The sequence below is a fragment of the Pangasianodon hypophthalmus genome, chromosome 8 (genome assembly GCF_027358585.1).
Source record: "Pangasianodon hypophthalmus isolate fPanHyp1 chromosome 8, fPanHyp1.pri, whole genome shotgun sequence".
Classification (NCBI taxonomy): domain Eukaryota; kingdom Metazoa; phylum Chordata; class Actinopteri; order Siluriformes; family Pangasiidae; genus Pangasianodon; species Pangasianodon hypophthalmus.
In genome coordinates this window covers 12,037,917-12,065,643 of record NC_069717.1, presented here as the reverse complement: position 1 = coordinate 12,065,643, position 27,727 = coordinate 12,037,917, and the positions used below count along the sequence as shown (strand labels likewise).

Below are 27,727 nucleotides of genomic sequence, written 5' to 3'. Positions count from 1 at the left end.
CACATTTCCTTTATAACATCAAATATAGCAACATTTCATCTCTAAGTGAAATAAGATGAAAGTCAAATCGACAACGTCTGGCAAAGGCACTTGATCGCAGGGTAACTACATTTCCCAGCATTCATGTGAACCAGCCCCCTCTCTCATGCAGAGCTGCATTCTTCACCATTCATCACGGCTGAGGACTGAGCGCGCGCGCTCCAGCTTTTCACAAGCCTGCCTCCAACTTTGAGGAATTTTATAGTTAACTGCTTCTATTTCGGCGAGTTGTTTTTACAGAATACGCTTTAAGGATATCTTCTTCTTGTGTTTATACTACAGCTTTATACCGACAGGGTGTTACTTGGTAATTAGTGGTCACTTTTTAGTCAAAGAAACATCTAACTGAGCTGCTTTCTTTCTCCGAGCCGAACACATACTGTTTGCTCGGAACGCTTAGTAATTTGTATATCATTTTAACTAGCTGTGTATGTATTTACAGACCACTTTTCTTAACAGTTTGTTGTTTAAACCAAGTCGTTTGTATTTCGCTGGATGGAAATTCGTCTCTTTCCCATGTGAGAAGCGGTAACGCCAACCAACGCCTTCGCTGTGTGAGCTGTAAACCGTATGGTGTGAGCACAAACACCAGCAGCTGAATACAGCTCGGTGCGCCATCACTATTTTTTAAATCTAGCGTCGTTTCGGTTGTTTGTTGTTTAAAACAACAAACGGTTTATAGGTTAAGATGGGTTGCACCCTAAGCGCCGAGGATAAAGCAGCGATAGAGAGGAGCAAAATAATCGATAGGAACCTGCGGGAAGACGGAGAGAAAGCGTCCAGAGAAGTCAAACTGCTGCTGCTGGGTAAGCGAGTGCGTTTGGGTACAGTGAACGCACCATTTCTGCTCATTTTTGTATGTGTATACACGCGTTTCATTTGAATGCGCCCGTGTAGGCTACAGATTACATTTTGGGGATCTGGGTATCAGTCAGTAAACCCTGTGACTGCTGTGTTTCTGAATAAAGCCAGTTCACTGAAGATTTGCATGAGCGGACCTTTGATTAAGCTTATCTTGAGGTTTTGGTTTTCACAACATGTCCAGTATTTCATGCAAATAAGAAGTTAATCTACTGAAGTGCATTGTGCTCTGCATGTCCTGGATGGGTAAATGTAAACACAATGCAATGGGCCTTTACTGTGTAAAAAACAACAACAACAAAAACCATTAGATGCTTCTGTTGGTGCCTGGTTGTTAGTAAGGGTATATTGTTTCCCATGGTGTTGGTTACAGTGTAAAAGGAGCCGATGGTTCCTGGTGACTGGGATGCATTTGATGGATGTTTTAATGGGATTTAGAGGGCTGTGATACTGACCTTTTACTACCAGTCTGTGATTTTACCTGTACAGGTCAAAATGACATGTTTTTATTTCTACTTTAAGTGGAACTTTTATGTGCTTGGATCATTTTCTCCACTGAATGTGAAAAAGGACAAATTTACTTGTGGTGCATTTGGTATAACCCGCTTCATATTTATATTACACAGCAATAACATCCATCCATCCATCCATCCTCTGTACCGCTTATCCTACACAGGGTCGCGGGGAGCCTGGAGGCTATCCCAGGGAACACGGGGCACAAGGTGGGGGGCACCCTGGATGGGGTGCCAGCCTATCTCAAGGCACAATCTCTCTCTCTCTCACACCCACACACACATACCACAGACAATTTAGAGATAGCAATCAGCTTACAGCGTGTGTCTTTGGACTGGGGGAGGAAACCCAAGTACCCAGAGGAAACCGCCAAAGCACAGGGTGAACATGCAAACTCAGCGCACACAGGGGGCGGAGGCGGGGCTCGAACCCAACCCCGGAGGTGATGGGCAAACATGCCAACTACTAAGCCACTGTGCCCCCACCCAGCAATAATACACACTACAAAAGTGGTGAAATATAAATGGACTCCAACAATATTTTACAGAAATAAAACACATAGGTGAATTTACTCTATTACGTTACTTCCAGGTCTTATATGCATGCTTGCTGGTAGAAGCATCCACAGGCATGAGAAGTGGTTTTGTGTGTTATATATATATATCTGTCTCAGCTGTCCAAGTCAATATGACTAGTGAATGGTACATCAATTGCCAAGTAGTGAACAGAACACAAGGATTAATGGTGATTTAATGGACTTCTGTGATATTTACACCTGTAATGATCTTGTACTTTGGTGTGTCTGTAAGTAAGAGAAAAGCACTGATAAAATGGTTTTCGTAGTTACTTGGTGAGAATCAGATTCTATTAAGTCAATTACTGACACTAAATATTTCATGAATGTATAACTAAATCAGTAACGAGTCTACTTTAAAACAAGTTGATCCCTATTGAAGACTGATCCCATTTTTCTTTAGAAAGTACAACAATATTCTTAATGTTTCTTTTTCAGCAGGGTGTTTAGAAGAATTAAAAATGCCAACTGGACAGCTGCTTGCTTTGACCAGAAAAGTGTGTGAATGAATGAACCTGGTAGTTTTCCTGTTGTTTTTTTAAAGTCAGCAATATGTAATGTTCACAAATGAATAACACATGGAGAGAAGTAGCCTGCTAAGCCCCAAATTACAATAAAGGGTTATTTTGTAGGTCACCCTCCATCACAGGCCATCATTTGGAAAACCACAAAGTGGCCATCGGGTTGGCTTGGCTTAGTGTAAAGCTTAGAAGAAAGAAGACGAAGCCTCTCTCTTAAATCAAGGCCAAAAGACTGTGAAAACATCCAGAGTTCATTATGTGCATTTTCATTTTAACCATAAGTTTTATGTACGTATGAGATGCATGCAGCACAAGGCTTGTGATGTGTTTATTGTGGTGTTTCTCAACGATTTCAGCTGTTGTAGGGGACCTGCAGTGCTTGTTAAACACTGCAGGAAATCTCTGAGGATTATTATTCCTGTGGAACTCATTCAGACTTAATGAATCACATTTAGATCATGTTGATTAAAATCATAATTTAGACCAAATGCAAGTGGTTGACAAGTGATACATTTAATAGCTAATCCACCAGGCAAGTGGAAGCTCCAGGGTGCTGCCCGGGCCCATGTTTTGCTTATCCAGAAACCTAACTGGCTAAAATGTTGTAGCTAATGTAACATTATAACACATGGCCAGCTAGTTGGCTAGTAGAGTGCGTTAATATAATTTAAGGGAAATTAATGATTAAACAAATTCCTGTGGAGAGGACAACTATGTAGCCATAGTCCTTCTTCTCTCCTGATAAAGTTTCATGTTCGTGACTACAACAAAAAGTTGATGAATGTTTCAGCTATGAGATTTGGTGTTCTTTCTTTGCATTGCATGTGAAATATTATTTGAGTCTGAATACAGTATTTCTTTTCTCGTCATGTTTACCTGCGAGGTGACTAAGCAGCATTTGTTCTGCACTTTATTTTTGCTCAGTTTTGTCAGTGTTTCCACATACATGCATGTTCCTCATTCTGAAAAGTTTTTCTGTCATCCAAGCAAGCTGGTAAATCTAGTAAAAATCATACTTCCATCAACCAGCTCCTGGGCTGATGCGTGCAGTGCAGCAGGCAGTGAGATTCGAAAGCGCACGTTATAATTACAGCATCGAATAACTATGTATTACATTTAAACATATATACACTAAATGAAAACTTTTGCTTTGTGAAGCTAAAGAGGAAGTTTATTTTGTTTCTCTGGTTGTTGAAGGTACTTGTGCATCTGGCAACTACAAATAAAAACAAATAGCTTGTACATAAAATCTTATTTGTCCACCACTAAAATCCCTTCAGTTTTAGGACGTATAGGCCAACAAACACAGGGTACAAACCCCCAGAAACGAGATGTTCAGAGTTAGACAAGCAACCTAACCTGCCCTCTTCTGGCTGTAAAACAGTTTTGTTTTTTTATTCTTATTAATGCATCATCACATTCTGTGTTGCTTTTCTGTCCATGCAAAATGCACTTTTATAAGAGCAAGAGTTCCAGAGAGTTCAGATTTCTAGACCAGCCTTTAACGGTTCTTAAAATTCCACAGCTCCAAATTCCCACCTGGTCTGAAAACAGGACATTGTGGGCTTTTCTTTCCAGATCCTTGTGCTCTTTTCTAAACTGTGCAGCTTACTGGAGCATGGAAGTGCGCTTGGTTTATACTCTGAATGCATGAAGTGGGGTGAGCTATTCAATGAGCCCAATTTTGCACAGGCTGTTTGGCCCAGTATGCCGTGCATAAAATAAAAGCCTCCACCAAAAGCACAAACATTTATCCTGGGAAATGGAGTTTTAGCTGGACGAAGATCAGTTCTGTTGAGGTTGAAGTGAGGGGTTTGGATTTGGGAGGCATCCCAATAGCACATTAATTCTTTATTTAGCTCCGGCGTGTTGTTTGAACATTGTTAACACTCGCTAATCTCTACTGACAACAGCACTGAGATGCAAATCAAAGCAGGAGTGATGTTTGTGCAAACTAAATGGATCGAAGCTTGGTAGTTTTTTTTGGACTGCATCTGTTCGTACAACTTTTAGCTGAATGTTTCGCTCTTTTGTGCACTGCACGGCTCTCCTGACATCAGCAGTTTCGAGATTGCTGCTGCTCCACTATCACCACTGGACTGGAATTAATTCCCTGTTCTCACTTTGTATGGCTTTGTGCAGCTACATCCAGCTTTTCGGAAAAAAAAACCCCAGGAACCTAAATCCATGACTGCATTCTTAAAAGGTTATTGTTGCAGTAATATTTGCTGAATTTCTGATAACTACCGAATTTCTTCATCTTAAATATAAACTGGAGTGTCCTTATCTTGAGTAAAAGCCTGTGGAGGTTTTCCCACACCCATTTCAAGGCAGTTTAAAAGCTTACGTCTTTTAAACTTCATCCTCAACAATCACAAAGCAGATTTAGCTTGCTCTTCCCACATAGTTATTATTACTATACAATGGATGTAAAAAGTGTATACACCCATGTTAAAATGGCAGGTTTTTGTGAAGTAAAAAATAAATAATAGATAAATCATGTCAGATCTTTTCCCACCTTTAATGTGAAATTGCAAAGTATACAAAGAAAGTGAAAATGACCAGAAACTTTTTAGGGAAAAAAAGAAAAATAAAAAAAAACCTTACAATAACCTTCATTTATTGCATAAGTATGCACACCCCTAAACTAATAATTTGTTGAAGCACCTTTTGATTTTATTACACCACTCAGTCTTTTTGGGTAAGAGTCTATCAGCATGGCACATCTCGACTTAAATATTTTCCCATTCTTTCTTCCAAAAACATTCTAGATCCATCAGATTGTGAGGGCATCTCCTGTGCACAGCCCGCTTCAGGTCACTCCACAGAGTTTTAGTTGGATTCAGGTCTAGACTTTGGCTAGGCCATTCAAAAACATTAATATTCTTTTGGTTAAGTCATTCCTTTGTTGATTTGGATGTATGCTTTGGGTTATTGTCATGCTGAAAGGTGAAATTCCTTTTCATCTTCAGTTTACTAGCAGGCGCCTGAATGTTTTGCACTAAAATCAGACCAGACATGGGTCATGTGAAGAATGTGAGAGATTGTTGTCACATGCAGAGAGTAATCAGTACTTGTCAGATATTCCTGCAGCTCCTTTAATGTTGCCGTAGGTCTCTTGGCAGCCTCCCTGGTAAGTTTTTGTCTTGTCCTTTTGTAAATTTTGGAACGATGTCCTGTTTTTGGTAATGTCACTGTGGTGCTCCATTCTGTCCACTTGTTGAAGATGGCCTTCATGGTATTCCATGGCACACCTAATGTTTTAGAAATTCTTTTATACCTCTCTCCTGATCGATACCTTCCAACAAGTGAGACAACTTACATGCTTTGTAAGTTGTAAGACCATGGCTTCAGCAGTCAGATGAAATCAACAAGATGTCAAGAAAATCCTACAGAAACAGCTGGTCTTTAATTGGGCTTAATAATTTCATTGATGACAGCTGTATGATAATTACTTTTGAACATGAGATTGAATGCGATTGGTTCATTCTAACACAGCCACATCCCCAATTAATGAAGGGTGTGCACACTTATGCAACCAAGTTATTGTAACTTTTTTATTTTTCCTTAAAATGTTTCTGATTGTTTTTCGCTTAATTTTTCTACATTGTAATTTCACATTAAGTTCTGACAAGATTTATCTTAGTTTCTTTTTTTTTAGTTTACCAAAATTTGCCATTTTAACAGGGGTAGTAGACTTTTTATATCCACTGTATGTGCATGCTTGAACAAAGTCTCAGCAACATAGTGAGTGAGCACAAACTAGAATGTTTAGTCTTGGGTGGTAACGTACATGTTTGCACATGTAACATTGAACAATGCCAGTTCTCCTCACTTGGAATTTAAATTATTCTCTTTAAAATGCTCATTAAAATATTAGGACAACATTCTCATATTTATTTTCACTGTAATCACTATCACAGTGTTGACCTTTGCAATAAAGGCTGATGTGCATTTAAAGCACCACCGTATTTTTAGAGGCTCCAGATAAATTTTGTGGTACATTTTGGCATTCATGTAATAAAAAAAAATTATTTCGGTCTACCTAATGCAGGCTGATCTATAACTGTGAAATATAATGAGTACACCAGTTTGTCTTACTGAATGGTAACAATAAAATCGCAGGTTCTAAGTTCTTATACTTTCTGAATGATCAGAAGGTGTAGATTAATTTTCCATTTCAGTAGCTTTGACAGTGACAGTAGTTCTGGCTGCAAGGCAAATTGCAGGGTGTATTAATGCGCTTATTCTAATTGATTGTTATTTCTGTGATTAACAGCTAATACACAGGTACTTGTATAGTGGACGCGCCACATAAACAAAGTTTAAAAAAATCTCTGTGAGGAGGCTGTGAGTTTATTGAGCATTTATGAAAGGAGTCTCCAGTGTCAGCACTTTGTAACAGTCAGAGGTTAAGCTGGCATGGGATAGTCTTTGAGACAAGGGGCTTTGCAGTTTCTCAGTAACATGACAAGATGCCTTAACTTCAGGAGAGAGAAAATAAAGAGAGGCTGTGGATGGTACAGCTATTTCTAAGTGATAACAGGAACTTGTTTTGCAGATGTTCAATAACATTAAATGTAACTGGATAAGAAGTATATCATGTCACTCTCTAATGGTTAATGGTAAATGGTTAATGTTGGCAAAGTGTTGTTGTATAAGAGGAATAAAACACTTTGGGATGTGCTGCTATTGGAAAATAATCAACTACAGGGTGGTAACTGCGTCAGATCACTCCGCCATTGATTATTTATAAAATATATAAATACAAAAGCGTACCTTGTTGGGTTTTATTTCGTTGTGCAGATGTGCACGTTTTCTGCTTATTCACTGGATCACTGCTTGTAATAAAAAGTAAATGTCATAAAGTTTAGCAAAATGTATTTGCAGCTGAGTGTGTGTTTGGTAATAAACAAGTCAGTGAAGTTGCATAAAAATATAACTCAAAGTAAAAATTTTGTCATGCTGAACTAGATCTGGATATGGTACAGTATATGTTGTCACACTGATCTATGCTGAGCCATTTGTTTTATTTCTCTAAAAGCCTGCTTTGCTCCAACATCGTCCTTTATCATTGTTTCATTGTTTCTTTATCACTGATTTTAAAGAACGTATTAAGGTTTAGATTCTCTTGTTTTGGTGAGGCTTTCTCATTATCGCTCTGTTTTGTCTAATGCAAGTGATAAGTCTGCTATAAACAGGGCCCATTTAACACCTGCGTAAAAAAAAAAAATACCGTAAACGTCTCATAATACTGCTTTCCCACAGAAGCCTGTTTAGATTTAACAACAGTAATGTGATTAGTGTCTGCCTCCGTGGCTGATAGGAGGTTATTGCACTTTCATGGATGCAGGCTTAAGGCTGTGCTAGGCTGCATCTTATAATGCTGCACTGTAATAAGTCTCAGGAAATCTTCAGCTCATCTTTATAATAGCAGGGACCAGAACCACAATACAAATGCCTCCTCTGCTCAGCATGTAATTACAGGAGCGATGCAGCTATTCACACGCCCATGCAAACCATTTACAGATGTTTATAGAAACTGATGGGCAGTGGCCACTGTGATCATTTACAGTATGGGAACTCCTTATGATGCCTTCCAGGTGTGCTGTGAGAAGGATTTATCTATCAGTCTTTAGCGATCACTAGATCACTAGATAAATGAAAAAGTCTTCAGAGCTTCTTTTAGGTTTTCTTGGACAGTAAAATTTCAGTGTTATATTTTGAATATGATTATATTTCTCAAACACTCAAAGATCATTCTTTATATATGTAAGTCACTAAATAAGCTTATTATTATAATTTGGTATGTTCTTTATTTCTTTACTGACACTGATAGTGAGTCAGTATCACATGTCAGTTGCTGAAACCACTAATGCTATATATAACCGGACATGTAATGCAGGAGCAGGGAGCCAAAGACCTCCTGATTCAATCCTCCAGTCGCATTTGCTTGCTGATATGTTTTTCATTTCTTTTTGTGATATTGTAGTTTTTTGGTTTTTTTGCAATTTTGCCGTTGGATTTACCATCTTTTTTTGATGTAGTTTATTGTAATGAGGTGCAAGTAAGGAATAAAACATGATAGAGTGTTCCGTAATAGGGAAAAATACACTGGTGGTGTGAAGCAGCTCGAAGTTGACAATGAAATTATTGTTTTATCATTTCTATAATGGCATGCCATGCTTTTTTTCAGTTTATAGTTGCAGTTAATGTTGTGGAACATCCGCAAGACAAGATAGCTTCTGTTATCATTTACATTATATCAGCTATAAACAGCAATTCCCTCACCTGCCTCTCATTTTTCTTCTCTCTTGCAATTAATAAGACAAAACAGCAGCTTGTTATGCTTCTGAGAAAGTGCAAAGTCGTCTGTCCTGAAGACTCTCTGTGTCAGAAAGCTTACTGACTGTTACAGCGCTGACACTGGAGACTCCTTCCATTAATGCTAAATAAACTTCACCATATGTAAAATGTTTCATCCATTTGTTATTATTAGTCTCTCTGAATTAGCTGTTACCATAGAAACGATAGCGTATTAGAACAAGAGCATTAACATAATGTGATTTGGCACTACTGTTAGAGATGCTGTTATAGAAAATTAATCAACACTTTCTGAAAAATAAGATTCAAAAATTCAACAGTACTGTGGTATAAATTGTCTTAAAACACACTACAATCACACACTAAAAGATGCTTATGGAGAAAATCTTGGTCAGTACTGTGGTTGTGTTCAGTAGTATCAGTGGTGGACTCTGCTGTAGGTCTATGCATGGCGTACAATTTTTCCCTGAAACCTCATGTACTGAATCGTATAATATGATAATTGCTTGACCTTTTCATCATCCATTTCTCTTTGTCTTGGGTTGAACGTTAATTGACCGTTATCTTTGGTGAGTGACAGTTCATCTTATTTAGAAGTCTTCACATGTAGTGTGCTGAACATGTAGCACTTGTTTACATGCAGTTTCTGTACACCTACCTACTCACCTTACAACGATTGCGAAGGTAGCGCCCATAATATTGAACATTTAACTATTGCGATATATCATCAGTTAGAACACTGGCCCTTAACTCCAGGTCTGAACCCACTGTTCTCTAGTCGTTTAAACTTTTCCTTACATCACAACTACGCTCAATAATCTGCTGGTATAGAGGCGGGACGGAAAACTCTAAACTCTGCAGGGTGGTGGGTCTCCAGGTCTGACGTTAAGAACTGTGGTGTTAAGCAATTATTGACACTTACCTACTAATGGCATGTTGATTGGTGCTTTAGAAGCAGATAGAATATCTAAAATCTCCTTTGTCATCATGTAACTGTACTGGAAAGAAATTTATTTCTCACCACATCTGTAATATAGATTGGGATGCAAGTTCTGTGCCATAGGTATATGTACACATACAGTGCTCTACATCTCAATTCTGGGAAGTGTCTGTATAACTTGTATAGCTCCTAGTTCTGGCATGTGATTCCCTGATGTGGTTCTTTTCCATGACTTAGGGCAAAAATGTAGGCAACATGCCTTATGTTTTGGGTTAAACTCTAGGGCTAAGTCTAATTCCACAGTGAAGCAGTGATGGAAAACTTCTGCAGTGTAATAAACTAGTCATTGTGGTTTCAGTTCAGTAGAATTCAAATTTTCCTTAGTGTAGAAAACACATTGAGTAGGGTATTTCCCTGCAATTCTTAAATGCATCTTGATTTTCTATTTTGCATTAATGCACACTATTTTGAACTGCAATGAAAAAATGATCTCCATAATCAAATTTTAAATGCAGTTCAAAAATAGTGTACATAATAAAAAAAAAAAGGATAAAATTACAAATTATTTTTGACCCATTTGAGTCTTGAAATTCAAAAGCTTGGGATAACAAGTGTGCTGTATGTACTTTTGAAACGACCTGTGTCTGCTGGAGCTTATACATTGCATTGCCTTTGCTTTTTACTTGTCGCTATTTTTTTTTTCTCACCGTTGCATGTAAGTGAAGAAAAAAGTCCATATAAACTCCGTATAAGTTCATTAGAATTACACTTATATTCACTGTGAACTTTATTTCAAATCATAATCTATAAAGATGCCATGATTGTGCAACATAAACATGTTTACTGGAAAAGTATTTTGTACAGTACTGATACTTATAGATAACCAGAAAAAAAAGATGAAAAGGCTGTTTATATACACCCCTTTTATGGAGCCCTGTTGTAATTTCAGCTGTCCCTATTCCGTGTGTTTCACTGACGCATTTGTTGTGCGTTGTACATGTTGGAATTAGCTTTCTTGAAAAAATGAATCACACAGTTACCTGTCGCTTTGTCACGTGCTAGGCAAAACATTGCACATGAGGTGGAAATATGGGAAAGGGTCAGCTTCTGCTCAAGTCTTCTTTCTGTCGATGTCACATCTCAGTCATGTAATAAACATACACATACACAGCCTTTTATTGACGGTCAACATAAGAATTTAGTTATAGCTCCACTAAATATTATTGTGTTCTGCAAAAAGTGGTGACAAGTAGTAGGTCAAAGGTCTTAAAATAATGATTAAAATGTAACATAATTATAATTATATTTAACTGTATAATGAAATCTAACAAATAATTAGGGTCACTATGTATAAGCTCTCTTCATTGGTGATTTATGTAGTAATTGAGAGCCATCCGCTAAAAACTTGGCTTAGGGTTAAACACATGACAGACCACTGTTATGTAATAAAACTGAAGGAGGCTGTGGCTTTCAGTGCACAAATGCAGACTATTGCTATTTACAGGATGCTTGTCTGTTCATAAGTAGTGCTGTCATGTTAACCCTAATATCATGGTTATTTTTTAAAACATCTTCCTTTGGGGTTGTGTATTTCAGTTTTTTTCTGGATTTTCTGTTTTTGTCTATTCAAGCAACAGTAAACTTACCACAGTTGCACAGTGGTTTTGTAAACATGGACTGTTTTTTTTTTTTTTTTCCTCGCTGAAATATATTCCTCACAAAGAACAAGCAGACTATCAAAAGCACACACATTCTCACGCCGGAGGTGAAGGAAGACAGAATGTAAACAGAAATGTAAAAGTGATTTACTGTCCTGTATGAATAGGTTTAGATGAATATATAGTGTGACTCTGCTTGTTTTGCTGTGGTTGCTATGCTGCTGAAGAGGTTTTTTTTTTTTTTTTTTTTTTTTTTTTTTTAAGCATGCCTAGCATATGACAAAGTCAAAAGTAACCATGTGCTTCATTTTTATCACGAAAACTAATTCCAAAATGTACAATGTACAACAAATGTGTCATTGAAACACCATGGGAAACATGTAAAGGCATATTGGTGCATTCTGGCCGATAGTGGCCAAGACACTTTGCCTCGAATAAAAAAGCAGTCTCCCTGCATGTGCTTTTTTGTCCAAGACTGAACACCAGAGATCCTAATCTGTGCAACCCATAAAATATATAGTTAGCATGCTGGGCCCTTATAGTTCCAGATTGCAACAACCAACACATTATAAGTTCTACGGGTACACAACCACATTATAACAGTTAAAAAGAGCTCTTCAGTAGCTTTCAAACGACACCAGCCCTGCTCCCCTGCTCCGATCTACAGTTCCTGAGAACAAGATCAGGAAAAACCTATTCCCGGGTATGAAGCTCTGTTTCCGGTTAAAATGACGTCTCAGTGCTGCTATGACGGAGCTCATTATCTTTCAATCGATCATTTTCCCCAGTTCAGAAAAATTGTTTATTGGTTCATTCAGTGAAATGAATTTATACATTTATCTATTTATTTATTTTTAAGATATGGTGAACATGTAGTACATTTTATTTACAATATTAAGCCTTTGTTTGTAGCAGTTTTTGATTTACTTAGTTTTTTAAATGTACTTATACAGACAAAAATGCTCATTGTTTTTCATTGTTTATGATTCAGTATCTGACATAAATAAATCAAATATATCAAATACATTTGAAAATAGTGTGAGCCTTTGAAGAGGGGTGGGCAATATGACATATATCATGATAATTGAAGAAATTTAAATGGTACACAGTATGTATTATAATATGTAGGCAACCAGCAAAACAGCAGATTTGGCTTTAAAAACTGAAAAACTCACCTTGATAATACTTTTAATGCCCTACAAATATTGGACAATAAAAAGAAGGGAACATAAAAAAAATCTGTAGAAATCTGTACAAGACCTTATCAGTTTCTTTTAGAGATTTGAATAGTTATAATAATACTAGTGATATCTGTGATATCTCAGAAAAGTGTACTGTTGGATCCACTACCTAAATATTCTCAATGTTCTCAAGATGCAGTACAAAATTTTAACATCAGATCATTTTCCAGTCTATGTTTGTAAAAAAAAAAAAAAAAAAAAAAAAACAGTGTTAAAAGATATTGCAAAACCTGTGATATCTTAGAAAAGTGTATTGTGACATAATCACAATATCAATGGGTAATGTTATGATATAACAGCCTTAGTCCACTGTGCAGTGTATTTTACATTGAGAGCAGACTAGTCTTTATCACAGCATGGATTCTGTGCCATCATGGGTTTTGTATACTCTGCTATAGGCAGTCAGTAAAGTGTTAAGGAAATGTTTTGTTTTGTTAAGTTGAATTAAAATGTTGATGCTGCTAAAATGAATGTGCTGTTAAATTGTACCCTAAATGACCCTGTTATTTGCCAGTGGATGCTCCGTTTATACCTCGATAATGGTAGTTCCACAGATAATCACAGCATGAAGTTGCACATGCCTCAGAGGCCTACAGAATGCCAGGGCACCAAGTCAAAAGCCCCCACGCATCACCAATTTGCTAAAAGCTTGTTTGTCAAATATATCTCATCCTCCTCCAGAGAAAATGTGAAATTGGCGTTCAGAGTGAGTCATTAGACCTGGTTTCTAAAAAGCATCGCTCTATCTCTGTCATATCCTCAGGAACAGTAGGGTTCAGGATCCAAACATCAGACGAACCTTTCATGTGCCTGGCATTTAATCTTGGTGAATGGCAATCACCACCTAAAATAGATCTCCTGCTCGTGCTGGGCTTGTGATGTTGCGAGTTGAGCTCAAAGATCATATTCATTCGTGGAAAACCTTATCCTGAGCATGTGATCCAGGCCTCTTGGGATATATTTTGTTTATTGAACTAGATTTCAAAAACCTTTGTGTGACTTTTTTTTCCTCTTTCTTATTTTCCAGGTGCTGGTGAATCAGGGAAAAGCACGATAGTTAAGCAGATGAAGTGAGTCTCTTGTTCATGATTGGAGATCCATGAATTAGGCTTGTGCGATGTAGGGGTTTAATTATCTCTACACAATATTACACTGCCACAAAGTCCAGTGTCATTTACCCCAATTATATTATATTACCAGACCTGCCAACGTTTACACATTAGGAGCCTACAAGATTGGTAAAAGGATTATATAGAAAATGGTTTACTGTTTACAGTGCATTACTGAGGATTCATCTAAAAACCACTGTCAAGCTGAGTTTTTGCAATTGACTTCACCGTCAAGCAGTTCCTGACTTCACAATATTATTTATGCCCTCCCCTAGTTTTTTCCCTATTTTTCCCCCTGTCTTATTCAGGGCTGTTGTTTCTGGATGATTAAATTGTTTACTGCAATTTTTTTTAAATGGTAAATTGCAAGCAGTACCAGAAAATCAATATCGCACAAGCCTACTATGAATAATTACAAATGTGACGGGTTAAATTGTGAAAATTCAGTCTGGTCAGTTTTGTTAAATTCTGTTCTGTTATAGATAATTTTACAGTTTTGATTAGTGTGGAGCAATTCTAAGAATTTGGTTTTCAAAATGAGGCTTAATGTCTTTGGTTTAGCTTCTTTACTTATCATTTTTCTTTTATCTTTCTGAGTGTATGTTCTGGTCACAATAAAATCTTAATGTTACTGTAAATCTGATACTAAAAGGTTAGTTTAGTCCCGGTTGCTGCTATCATTTCCACCATCTCTTACACACTCAGTCCTCTGTCTGTTTGCAGAAATATTGTATATATTGCTACTCATTGCACTGCAAATAATTATATATTTGGTATTTTAAAAGACATTTTACAGTTGCATTGCTGTAACTCTCATCTGTAGATCCACAGTTAAGTAAGGACAATATTATAGGGATTAAATCCTCACCTAAACATTATGTAAATGGTTTCCTGTCAGGATCATCCATGAAGATGGCTACTCAGAAGAGGAGTGCAAGCAGTACAAGGTGGTGGTTTACAGCAACACGATCCAGTCAATTATTGCCATCATCAGAGCTATGGGCCGTTTAAAGATTGACTTTGGCGACCCAGCAAGAGCTGTGAGTCTCTCTTCTATTCACAAAAAAAAAAAAAATGTTGTTCACGCAGGGTGTACTGTTTATGACAATGTGTTTGGTCTCCAGGACGACGCCCGGCAGTTGTTTGTGCTGGCTGGGACAGCGGAGGAAGGGGTCATGACCCCTGAGTTGGCTGGGGTCATCCGCAGGCTGTGGAGGGACAACGGAGTCCAGAGCTGCTTTGCCAGGTCCCGAGAGTATCAGCTTAACGACTCGGCCTCCTAGTAAGAGCACACTCTTAAAGACAGGAAAAGCAGAAGCATTGCTGTATGAATGTGTCTCTTTCCTACTATCCTACAGAACAGGAGTATTCAAGTAAAATATGTGACAGTCTACCTACATAAAATTGCTAACATGACTGAATGGAGAGAGTTAACTTTTAATGCTTAACCATGATTGATTCGTTTGTGGCTATTAATAAGACACATCACTTTGAAGTGGTTATGTTTCGTTTCACAGTGGAGCTTCATGTTACCACTTTTGACTAACGCCACAAGCTATGAACATCTGTTTTGCACCTGAATCTGAGAATAAACACATACTTCTCTGCCCAGTCATCTTTAAACATGGTTTTCGGTGTCGACTGTTTTTTTAAAACAATGTCATCACTTCACTAGTTAGACCAGAGAGGGTGAAGAAAATGTCTAATCTATGAATGTCTGCGTAAACTCTTTCCTTTGTCAGTGAGCTGACTTTACACATATGCACATGCTTGGCCACAACACAGGATCTGCTACAGAAGCCCCAGTGGTTCATGTTCAGAAAACTGGAGTCTCTGAACTGCCTCGAGTTATTTGCATACGTCAGTCAGTTCTGCTATGGTGTTTTTCCGGGTGTTTGGTTTGTCATGAAATACTTTGCATACTGATCACTTATAAACTTCGCAGACTTAGCAGTCTATACTGGGATTTGTTGTGAGATTATTTAGAACAGAAGGTGAAACACCAGAATAGGCTACAAACTAGGCAATTGCAACTACAGTTGACTCGCAACCAGCTTTCGGTATTTTTTATGGCATAATGCCGTAACTTGTACACGACGCACATTACGTATGTTCGCCCAAGCCCACATAAAGATAATCACTTGCGAGTGAAAGGAAATTTCACTGGCTAGGTCGTGGAATGAGAATCTGGATGTTTGACTTGTTTACTTGTCGAGACATGACCCTGTAGTAAGGAGTTTGTTGGGTCATCTGGGACAAGCTCTGTCTTGCTCCTCTGATTCCTGAGTGTATGTTCCTGAATGAATTTTTAAGCTCAGAAGACTCCAGATAACTGCCCTGAGCTTTCCGAGCTACATTCCAGGCCCATTCTCTTTCCCTATTCAGTGAGCTAGTGTGTCTCATCCTGGTTTGTTCTTCTGGTTTGAAAATTCCAGTAGTTTCCAGTGATGATAATTAGAGGAGATCAGGTCTAACCACTAGCTACATTTATATATTTCTTTATATTCCCAAACCAAGTTCATGTCATAGCCATTACTGAAAGTGTTATTGTAAAGCAGGAGCTGTTCTGCACAGCACATTCTTTAATCTGGCATCGTATCTGCAGAGTTTGGTCTGTGGTGACTGGTGAAATGAGGCGTTTTGCGCTCACGTCATTGCCCAAAGACAAGCAGCCACCTTTCTCTCTTCTGTTTTACACATCAGCCTGAGAATATTTGGACTTGATCCTATTTTTTTTTGTATAGATTTTCACCCTTTAATCAGTATTTTTGCCTTTTTTTTTCCACATTAATTTTTCTGTGTTTTTCTAAGTTCTTTTAGATACTGAGTAAATCATTTTTATCATGGGAAAATTAAATGTCTATTTTCATACAAATTATTTATAGACTACAGCCATTTTGATAGGAATGCACTGAACAGCATTCCTGAAAATAATTTAATGCTGTTTCTGGGTGAGTGTATGCTGAGCACACACTTTGAAAATGGAGGTTTTTTTTTTTTTTTTCATTTTCATTATTATTTTTTGTATCTCTTTTAATGTGTTGTATTTATTATTATTATGATTTATATAATTTTTGACAGATCAACAGATACTTCATTAACATATCTATGTAGTTATGAATAATAGAAGCTCCTTAATACTAGGGTTGCAGTGATTGTTCTCGATGTCAACTGTTGTTTATGGCGGTTATGAAAAATGATCAACGTGAATTTTTATATTTGACAGAAATGAGTTACACTCTGTTAAGACTTTTTTTTTCTTTCTGGTTAACACAAAAAAAACAGACTGCTTGATTACACTTGGTGAGACAGTAGCAAGCCAGAAACTGTGTTATGAGTTTAGTGTTGTTTGGTGCCAAGTTGATGTAAACTTTAACGTGAATTTGCAAACATTAAAAGCTTGACTGATAGAAAACGTGAGGGTGAGCCACACGCTCCTCCTTCTATGCACACATGCAAAATCATGGAGGAAATTGCCTATTGCAGCAACAAGAGCAACAGCAGTACTCATAACTCTGAACAAAGTAAAAGCATGGTACAGTGCAGTAAAGGCCAAGGGGAGATTCTTTTTATTTTTGTTTTTTTTTTAATTAAAACCATTTCCTAATGAGATTTCATATTTGTAATTTGTAATTGGCTATTCTTATTGGAAACAAGAAATAATCATTAGATTAGTCTTGAGGGGAAAGTCAGTACAAGTAACAGAATGTTAAAAGCTAAGCTATTCCTCAAGTTGTTATTTACATTATATTATTATAGAAAAATACATGAACAAAAATGGCAAGTAACATAATCCATTATTTGTTGATTCTCACATAAATATTCGACTATTTTACCGCCGTACTTACTTCCTTATACTCCCCATCAAACGCCCCCCCCCCCCTCCAAACTACCACATGCGTTGTTAAAAATGACAAATGAATGCCTTTACTCAATTTAGCAATGACAGGTTTATCTCTGCAATCTCGCTTAACCACATCCTCAGTGTACATAAGCTCTCTGGGTGTTTAAATGTGAGAGTAAATTTGGGGGGTGGGGGGATGAAATGGATGAAGTGATTATTTGGGTTTGTAGATGAGCCTGATTTGTTATGCTAGATGGCCTCCCAGTGTCTGTATAAAATGTGTTTTGGAATCAATCCACTACTAGGTGACTTGTGTTATTTTGGTGGTTGTTTGAATTTGTTTGCTGGTTGATGGTTGTGCAAGCGCTCCAACAGGCTTCAGCTTGAGCAGTGGAATTCCTCTGGTCCTGATCTTCTACGCATGATGCATATTTCCCAGCCTGGATAAAATGACATAACTTTTGGCTTATGTGTGGTATCTTGTCCATGGGAAATTTTGATGTCATTTGGCACCATTGTTAAGTGGTCTCAAGGCTGCTTGACCCTCTGTGACGCGATGTGCCTGTGCTTCAGTTGTATGCCTCTTTATGGTTTGGGGAATTGATCATTTCGATTTAGGAATGGTGGCGCTGTGGCTATGCGAACTGTGTGGGCTGTAACAGTTTTCATGCACAACAACTTTGGATGCACTATTCTTTCTCTGTTTGTTTTTCATTTTGGTTTTTTTTTTTATTGTAAAGCGACCTTGGGCATGAAAAAGGCACCTGTATAAGAGCAGTCATAATCACGGGTGGACACATCACTAACCCAGACACCTGGAACAAGTAGATTTTGTGCCTGGGCTGTTAGTTTTTATTCCTAGGTGCCTTTTATTCCTCTGCTTCCTATTGACAGACAAAAGCTGTGATTTGGCACGTTTGTCCATTTCAGTGATGTGATGCACCTCGATTTTGTAACTATAGCGTGAGCTACTCATTCCGACTCCCACCACCTGCCGTGCTACACACATCGTCATATAACTCTCCTGCTTAGTGCTTTGCAGTTAAGCAAGTCGAGAGAAAATAAAGACACTAGCCAGGCTCGAATAATATCTTTTACATGCGATGTGACGAGAGAAAACCATGGCTTATAGCTGAGATATTTAAAGACATGCTGACATTTTATCAAGGACACAAACACAATATTCTACAGTAAAAACGTTGTTAGAAGAGATTGATAACCCAAAACTCGTTAGTTTCCATTAATCTATATTAATTCACTAGCTAGATGTCTCACTTTTACATTACGTTAGCTGCCATTTTTTAACCTAGCCTGTTTTCCACAACCAAAACATGGGACTTACTACATGGGGTAGCTAATAGACTTATGATTTATCCACCCGTGATGATGGTGGGGATGATGATATAATTACAGTAGTGTACAGCTGTTTAATTTTAAAATAGTTTAATTTTAATGCATTCCTTTGCTGTGTTTTTTTGAATAAACTTGCTTGCTATGTCTGTCTTAGTTATCTGAATGATCTGGAGAGGATATCCCAACAGGGCTACATGCCCACACAGCAAGATGTGCTGAGGACTCGAGTCAAGACCACAGGCATTGTGGAAACTCACTTTACCTTTAAAGAGCTCTACTTCAAGTTAGTAATTCTTTCCAACCCCTTCTCATTGCTTTTTCACTTGTTACACAAATAGTAGCCCTTTTGCGACTTGTACTGCATGTTGACTGATATCCGTACATTTGTGTGTTTGTGAACAGGATGTTTGATGTGGGTGGCCAGCGCTCCGAGAGGAAGAAATGGATTCACTGCTTCGAGGGTGTCACAGCTATTATCTTCTGCGTAGCGCTGAGTGATTACGACTTAGTGCTGGCTGAGGATGAGGAGATGGTGCGCTTGCTTCTATTTGTCCTCGTTATACTTTATACACACGTGATCTAAACTCATTTCTGCAGCTCTCAGATAGTTTTCAACATGTAGAATATACCAAGACGTTTAGTTGTCTAAAGTACTCTAATAATAACTTCTCATGTGCTTTTAACTTCAAAAAAGGTCCACCCCATCAGAGTCGATTGATCCCTGATGTAGAATTTAAAATTGATTTGGGAATTAAATCTTGCTCAGTCTTGCACACATGAACTACTCTATGTTAATACGCTCCCTTTGTGGATGTTTTACATAATCATATTCCGTTGCTTCCCTAAATAATTGGTCTCTTGAAGATAGTTTCATCAGTAAAATTATACCCTGTTATTCATCTGGCAGCAAGAAACCAGTCAAAACTTAAAGTGGCACATAGCACAGTCATAAATTGTGCAAGAAATTCATGCAGGACTTCTTGTCTTGAGTTTTGCAACATCTTGCGTTTGTGTCCACAGAACCGGATGCATGAGAGCATGAAGCTGTTTGATAGCATCTGCAACAACAAGTGGTTTACCGACACTTCCATCATCCTCTTCCTCAATAAGAAGGACCTGTTTGAAGAGAAGATCAAGAAGAGCCCTCTCACTATCTGTTACCCTGAATACTCTGGTGAGAAGAGACATCTAAAACATTTTTTAGGCTTGTGGGCAGCAATTTTTCAAAACCGTTGTATGAACCATTGTATCAAAGCTATTTTTAAAACCATTGTAAGTAATAATGGCAAGCTTCAAGTAAGGAGTGAAACATGACTGGGTGTGCTATTGTAGCAAAATAATCAACAACAGTTGACTGTTTATCAAATAACAACACATGCTGAAGTGTTTTGTCCTACTTATGCTTCAGCAGTTTGTTTTAGTAAAGGAGGACATGTATTTTTGTAAAATTTATAGGTATATTTAATGTCTGTGAAACAGGTTAGTTCCTGTATCACATTCTATCACTATAGCAGCCTCTTATATTCTCTGTCTTGAAGGTAATAAGACAAGTGGGGGAAAAAACAAGAACATAGCTTGCCATGTCACAAAGTAACCACAAAGCACAAAGTCCTCTGCCCTGAAGACTCTTCCATGGTGGAAAACCAGAGACTCTGTCCATAAATTTTAAATTAATGTCTGCTTACAGAAAATGTCACCATATCAACAATTATACGTTTTTCTCTGTTAAAGAGCAAAACATTTTTAATGGGTTTATTTTATTAGGCCTATATTATGTAGTTTGTCTTCCACACAAGTCTCTGTGAATGAGCTGTTGCTATAGAAATGATAACATATATTACAAGTAAATTAAAGTAAATCTGTCATTTGAGTTACAGCCAGAACTACCGTCAGAGCTGCTGCTATAGGGGGAAAAAAAACACAACACTTTCTGACCAATCAGAATCAAGAATTCAAAAGTGCTGTGGTATGGTGGGTGTGTGGTATTGTCATGCCAACATAAACAGGAACCATTACTGAATTCTTAGAAGAAGAAGATCTCTCTGAGAAGGTTGTCCTGCTACATGTACTACATTCTATTGTAATACCATTTATTGTCATGTTTTTAATACATTTATTTAATGCTCAAATTAAACTTTGTACTTTACTTTTTCTTCCTCAGACACTGATTTTAATCTTTGGTTCACAGTAACTTTTAGTAAACCTTCTCCAGTAGGACTAGTTTATATGGCAGATAAGCACTGCTAGTGGGACTGCGTACCAGTGTGTGTTGTAGATCACAGTTTCATAAAGTAAGCTGCATTTCTGAAATCAAAGGGCCGCCAGTTGCTGTGTCTCCAAGGATCCTATCAAAATTCTCATTCTTTTCGCTTTACTGTAATGAACCAGTTTAAAAGCAACGCTTTTCTGCCGGGAGAGAAGAAATGAAGAGTTATAGATTGCTAGATTTAATAAAACGGAGTGTGGCTCTCCATGGTCATGTTTCAACAGTGGGTGTCATTAAATGCTACCAGGGCTTTCACTGTGCTGTGGAAAAATAGCTGTATCTGCTAGTCATCATCTTTCATCCTAGAATGGAAGCGTGTAAGGGAGATGGTTTAACCTTTCACTTTGTCTTTGTAAACATCATAGATTTATTGGAGTTTATCTGTCTCGAGTGCATTTTTAAATACATTGTCAAGTCTGTGAAAAGTGATGTAATTTAGATAGCGGACTAGACTTGACTGAGGAAAAACATTTGCTTGTGTAAACTAACCGTGTTTTAAAAAGTATTTGATTTTGTAATTGATTCAAATGTTCCATGATCAGTTTAGCTCATCAGTGGACTTGTGGTTGGAATAGTAATTTGAGAAATGCTGAGGGAAGGAAAGCCAAGAAAAACTAAAATATAAACCAGCTGTATTAGCTACTTGGTTCACAAACATTTCTGACATTTCTTTGCTCTGCTTCTTCTTTGAAATTATAGTCTGTGTAAATATTCCATGTCAATACTCATTGTACCTATGTGCGTCATGATACATTGTCTCTAACCGTGACACTGACTGGTAATTCTTGGGCGTCTTTGTGCAGGTTCTAACACATACGAAGAGGCTGCGGCTTACATCCAGTGCCAATTTGAGGATTTAAACAGGCGAAAGGATACCAAGGAGATATACACCCACTTTACCTGCGCAACAGACACCAAGAACGTGCAGTTTGTCTTTGATGCAGTCACTGACGTCATCATCAAGAACAACCTGATCGAGTGTGGACTGTACTGAAGCAGCATGTCTGTTTGCCAAGGTAGGCTCAACAGTTAGCTTCAAGGGGCATGTTTACCCCTAATACGAGTAAATTATTATTAATAATGGGTTTTATAAACAAAAAAAAAATGTGCACCCACAATTATTATTTTTGATGCAACTTCAAATAATAGTGAAATATTTATTTACTTCTGCAATTTAAATAAAGTCTGAAAAAGTTTGGACGTAAAAATGTCTTTTAAAAAAAGTGTAAAAAATTAAAATACTGTTTGGGAATCTCTGCAGGATATTCTCAAGTATGATTGCCTTTTATTAAATAAAATGACCTTTTCTCCATTAAAAAAATCATTCTTATTGCAACATTTTAAAAATATTTTCTCTCAAATGTGGCAAAATTATTGGCATCTCTGAAGAATATTTAAAAGATCTGCAAAGTGGCATAATTAAAAATGCTGCTTTCAGTTATATATAATCATCTCTGCCACTGCAGTTATATTAATATTAAAATGCTAATATTACTAATATTAATATTAGTAATACATGTTGTGCAAAAATTCTACTACATATGAAAAGCTATGTTTGAAAAATATTGTGTTTACACAGCACTCCTTATTGGTTTAAGGTCAAAATATTGCTAATTGCAAATGTCTTTTGTTTTGGTACAGGTTCTTCAAGGGTGCCAATAGTTCTTGGGTTGACTAATTAGAAGCAGATTAGATTCAGATTGAGCAGAGTACAAGTACAAAGCCAACAAAATGCAGTTAGCATCTAACCAGAAGTCGAAAACAGCAAGGCACATATTCAGTATATACAGCTCTGCATGTTTTAACAGCCTGCTGTCAGTGAAATAGATATACAGTCAAATATACAAGGAGCTGTTTTGCACTAATGTCATGCATATCGTCTTAGATCCCCTGACCACGTCTTAGATCCCCTGACCACTCCATGCTTCTTGTTTTTCACCTCAGGATAGAGGTGTACATGGGATTTTTTTTTTCATCCCACTCCTGCCCACCCCAAAGGAATTCTGACCAGTCATGCATGCTCACACAGACACTCTTGACCAATCCCAACCGCTCACACAGACACTATTTGACCAACTCCTCCCACTTCCAGCTATTTTTGCTTGTACCTGCCCAAAGTATTTTTTAATGAATTTTGGTTTTGTTTCACCAAAATGTAAAGAAATTGTTTAACCCACAGCGACCCTGACAAGGACATAGTAGATACTGAAGATAAGATAATGAACGCGGGGAACATGTTGCACGGTGCCGCATGAGTACTACACAATGTCCATGTTCTTTCGTGTGGACTCTTTTTGTCCTGTAAGCTACGTGCCCCATACTCCCACTTGCTCGAAACTAAAAACCACTCTCTCCCACCTGCATGAGAATAAAAACCGCTCCCTCCCATCTACAAAAGAGTAAAAACTGCTCTCTCCCACCTGCACGAGAATAAAAACCGCTCTCTCCCACCTGCCTGAGAGTAAAAGCTGCTCCCTCCCATCTACAAAAGAGTAAAAACCGCTCTCTCCCACCTGCAAGAGAGTAAAAAACGCTTCCTCCCATCTACAAAAGAGTAAAAGCCGCTCTCTCCCACCTGCATGAGATTAAAAACTGCTCCCTCCTACCTGCAGGAGACAAAAGCCGCTCTCTCCCACCTGCACGAGAGTAAAAAACGCTCTCTCCCACCTGCATGAGTGTAGAAACTGCTTCCTCCCATCTGCAAAAGAGTAAAAGCTGCTCTCTCCCACCTTCATGAGAGTAAAAACCGCTCTCTCCCACCTTCATGAGAGTAAAAACCGCTCTCTCCCACCTTCATGAGAGTAAAAACCGCTCTCTCCCACCTGCATGAGAGTAAAAACCGCTCTCTCCCACCTGCATGAGAGTTAAAAACCGCTCTCTCCCACCTACATGAGAGTAAAAACCGCTCTCTCCCACCTGCATGAGAGTTAAAAACCGCTCTCTCCCACCTACATGAGAGTAAAAACCGCTCTCTCCCACCTGCATGAGAGTAAAAACCGCTCTCTCCCACCTACATGAGAGTAAAATCCGCTCTCTCCCACCACATGAGAGTAAAATCCGCTCTCTCCCACCTACATGAGAGTAAAATCTGCTCTCTCTCACCTGCATGAGAGTAACAACCGCTCTCTCTCACCTGCATGAGAGTAACAACCGCTCTCTCTCACCTGCATGAGAGTAAAAACCGCTCTCTCTCACCTGCATGAGAGTAAAATCCGCTCTCTCCCACCTGCATGAGAGTAAAAACCGCTCTCTCCCACCTGCATGAGAGTAACAACCGCTCTCTCTCACCTGCATGAGAGTAACAACCGCTCTCTCCCACCTGCATGAGAGTAAAAACCGCTCTCTCCCACCTGCATGAGAGTAAAAACCGCTCTCTCCCACCTGCATGAGAGTTAAAAACCGCTCTCTTCCACCTGCATGAGAGTAAAAACCGCTCTCTCTCACCTGCATGAGAGTAAAAACCGCTCTCTCCCACCTGCATGAGAGTAAAATCCGCTCTCTCCCACCTACATGAGAGTTAAAAACCGCTCTCTTCCACCTGCATGAGAGTAAAAAACGCTCTCTTCCACCTGCATGAGAGTAAAAACCGCTCTCTCCCACCTGCATGAGTGTAAAAACCGCTCTCTCCCACCTACATGAGAATAAAAACTGCTCTCCCACCTGCATGAGAGTAAAAACCGCTCTCTCCCACCTGCATGAGAGTAAAAACCGCTCTCTCCCACCTGCATGAGAGTAAAATCCGCTCTCTCCCACCTGCATGAGTGTAAAAACCGCTCTTTCACACCTACATTTGAGTGAAATTCTCTCTCTCCCACCTGCATGTGAGTAAATTTGCTCGCTCTTGCCACTGGTGTTTTTGATGCTCACGTCTAGCTCAAGATTCTTCCTGCGGTACTTCCAACATTAAATGAGGCAGCGCGACATGATGAACTGTGACAGTGTTAAAGAACGTGTAGATTTTACTGCATATAATTTATTGAAGAACATGAAGTATCATCTGAGAATCAGTTCCACTGTCTATAGTTTCAGTATAACTCTTACAGCCCTGTAGGGACTATACATCTACAGGGATATAGAGCTCTTCATCACAGAATATAAATGACTGTCTCTCCTGTCCTCATTTCTGTCACTCAATGTAGTGGGACTAACGAGCAATGCCTCATGGGATGGATCATTGTCGCTGCCTGTAGTGGATTCCAGTCAGTGGGGGAAAATGACAAGACACACAGTGCTGCTACCACACTGCGCGTACACCGTAGTTCTTACTGTGCATTTTGGAGAAACTCTTTAACCTTCTTTATTGCCGGTATTATCGTCTGTCTTTCTTTACTTCTCAGACACATTCGAGAGAGATGTGTCTCTCATCATCAAAATGGATGAATGTTTTCTGTCTATGTTGAAATTACAGTCCATTTAAGTTGTTGTTTGACGGATTGGTAATTCTTTTGGCTGTTATAGTAAATAAAGTAGTTCTATGCACACACCAGAATCCTAAAAGGTTGAGATGCATCTTGCCAAAAGAGGAATTTCTGCCTATCATCCGCTACATAACTGTGATTTCTTCAGCAAGCAAAAGTTTTCACCTTTCTCTCAGTAGGTTTATAGGTAAGTTATTGATATTCAGATTCTTTTGAGTTCTTCATCTTTATTTTGGGACCACAGTTCAGTGGAAACAAGACAAATGAAGGTGTTCACATAAGTAGAGCATTTTCAGTCAACACACCTGTAGCTGTTTAGTTTCCAAGTCAGAGGTATGACATAGATTATAGTTGCTTCATAACCAAAAAAAAAAAAAAAAGTAAATCGTAGCTAAATACTTCTGCTATTTCTTCTATCCTTCTCTCTTTTTTTAATGTGGACCACTACATAACACTTTTTTGTTCATTATACTTGTATATGAATTATTATTGATTAATAAATTCATGACTGCATGCTAATGGAACTAATGAGTGGGTCAAGAACACTTTTGTAATAAATGTTGTAGAAATTGTGACTTTCCTGCATGGAGGCTGAATTTACATTCACTGCTTGATATTTTGAAGATTTTGTTGCTGGGACTTTTAAAAAAAAGTAGATGGGCTTTAATCTTTATGGCAGGTGTACTTAAAGTGTGTAAATATACATGTTTATTTTTACATAAATCTTAAATTTTTTTTAAATTAAATGCTCATTTTCAAAAATAACCTAGAGTGTCTGAAAACTGCAATGGTGATCTTTGCTTTTAACAGTGACAGACAAACGAAACACTTGTTTGTCAGGTTGATCTGCTTTAGGTCACACATTTCTACTCTTTATTTACATATTAAAAACATTTGGAAATGTTGAATTATTGAAGTAGTTTTAACTGTTAACCTACAGCTAAAGTCTATAATTTTAATGTAGCCCAGATTGTAAAATGTATAATTCTTGTTAAGATCTTAAGGGCTGTTGGATGTACTATGTTAATCCTGTGGATTTTTGGTTTATAAAACAAACGACATCATGGACTGCTTTGTAATTTGTTCTGGTTTAATTGTCTAACATGTTTCATCATGTTACCCAGTTATGCTTGACTTTTGCATTGCTACAACACAGTGTTATGCAGTGTATAAAAGTATTATTATCCATATCCAGCAACATGTCTCATTTTTACAGGTCAATCTACGCCTCTCCTCCTTGTATAACACTTTTGTTTCCTGCTTGAAAACAGTTTTTTTTTTAAAAAAAAAAAAAATCCTTTTTGTCTTCTGTTTTCTGTACTGGATCACTAATATCTATTAAAGCAAACACAAACTGAATCATAAACCTGTTTCAAGATTTGTATACTTGTTAGACCAAACCAGAAATATATATGTAATTGACCTACTGTGGATATAAAAAGTCTACACACCCGTGTTAAAATGGCAGGTTTTTGCAAGGTAAAAGAATGAAACTAAGATAAATCATGTCTTTTCCCACCTTTAATGTGAAACAGCAAAGTATAAAATAATGTGAAAAACAGTCAGAAACTTTTTAGGGAAAAAGGAAAAATAAAAAATTTACAATAACCTAGTTGCCCCTAAACTAACACTTTGTTGAAGCACGTTTTGATTTTATTACACCACTCAGCCTTTGGGTAAGAGTCTATCAGCATGGCACATCTTTGACTTAGCAATATTTTCCCACTCTTTCTTGCAAAAACATTCTAGATCCATCAAATTGTGAGGGCATCTCCTGTGCACAGCCCGCTTCAGGTCGCTCCACAGAGTTTTAATGTTGCCGTAGGTCTCTTGGCAGCCTCCTTGGTAAGTTTTTACTTTGTCGTTTTGTAAGTTATGGAGGGATGTCCTGTTCTTGGTAATGTCACTGTGCTGCCCCATTTTCTCCACTTGTTGAAGATGGCCTTCATGGTGTTCCATGCTACATCTAATGTTTTGGAAATTCTTTTATACGTCTCTCCTGATCGATACCTTTCAACAAGTGAGACACCTTACATGCTTTGTAAGTTCTTTGCAGACTGTGGCTT

At 38.0% G+C, this 27,727-nt stretch overlaps 1 protein-coding gene across 1 annotated transcript; it reads left to right on the top strand.

The window, feature by feature from the left end:
* The first annotated feature begins 154 nt into the window (after positions 1–154).
* On the top strand, positions 155–26,939 carry gnai3 (guanine nucleotide binding protein (G protein), alpha inhibiting activity polypeptide 3). The gene is made up of 9 exons (XM_034306667.2): positions 155–845; positions 13,699–13,741; positions 14,679–14,820; positions 14,905–15,062; positions 19,132–19,260; positions 19,380–19,509; positions 19,998–20,151; positions 22,047–22,259; positions 25,383–26,939. The coding sequence occupies exons 1-8, from the start codon at positions 728–730 to the stop codon at positions 22,235–22,237; spliced, it is 1,065 nt and encodes a 354-aa protein (XP_034162558.1). The 5' UTR covers positions 155–727; the 3' UTR covers positions 22,238–22,259; positions 25,383–26,939.
* Positions 26,940–27,727: the final 788 nt, after the last annotated feature.

Coding starts and splice junctions, on each gene's coding strand:
- gnai3 (XM_034306667.2), top strand. CDS start 728: ATGGGTTGCACCCTAAGCGCCGAGGATAAAGCAGCGATAGAGAGGAGC. Junction 14,821..14,904: donor TTGGCGACCCAGCAAGAGCT/GTGAGTCTCTCT, acceptor TTTGGTCTCCAG/GACGACGCCCGGCAGTTGTT. Junction 20,152..22,046: donor CTGTTACCCTGAATACTCTG/GTGAGAAGAGAC, acceptor GTCTTTGTGCAG/GTTCTAACACATACGAAGAG.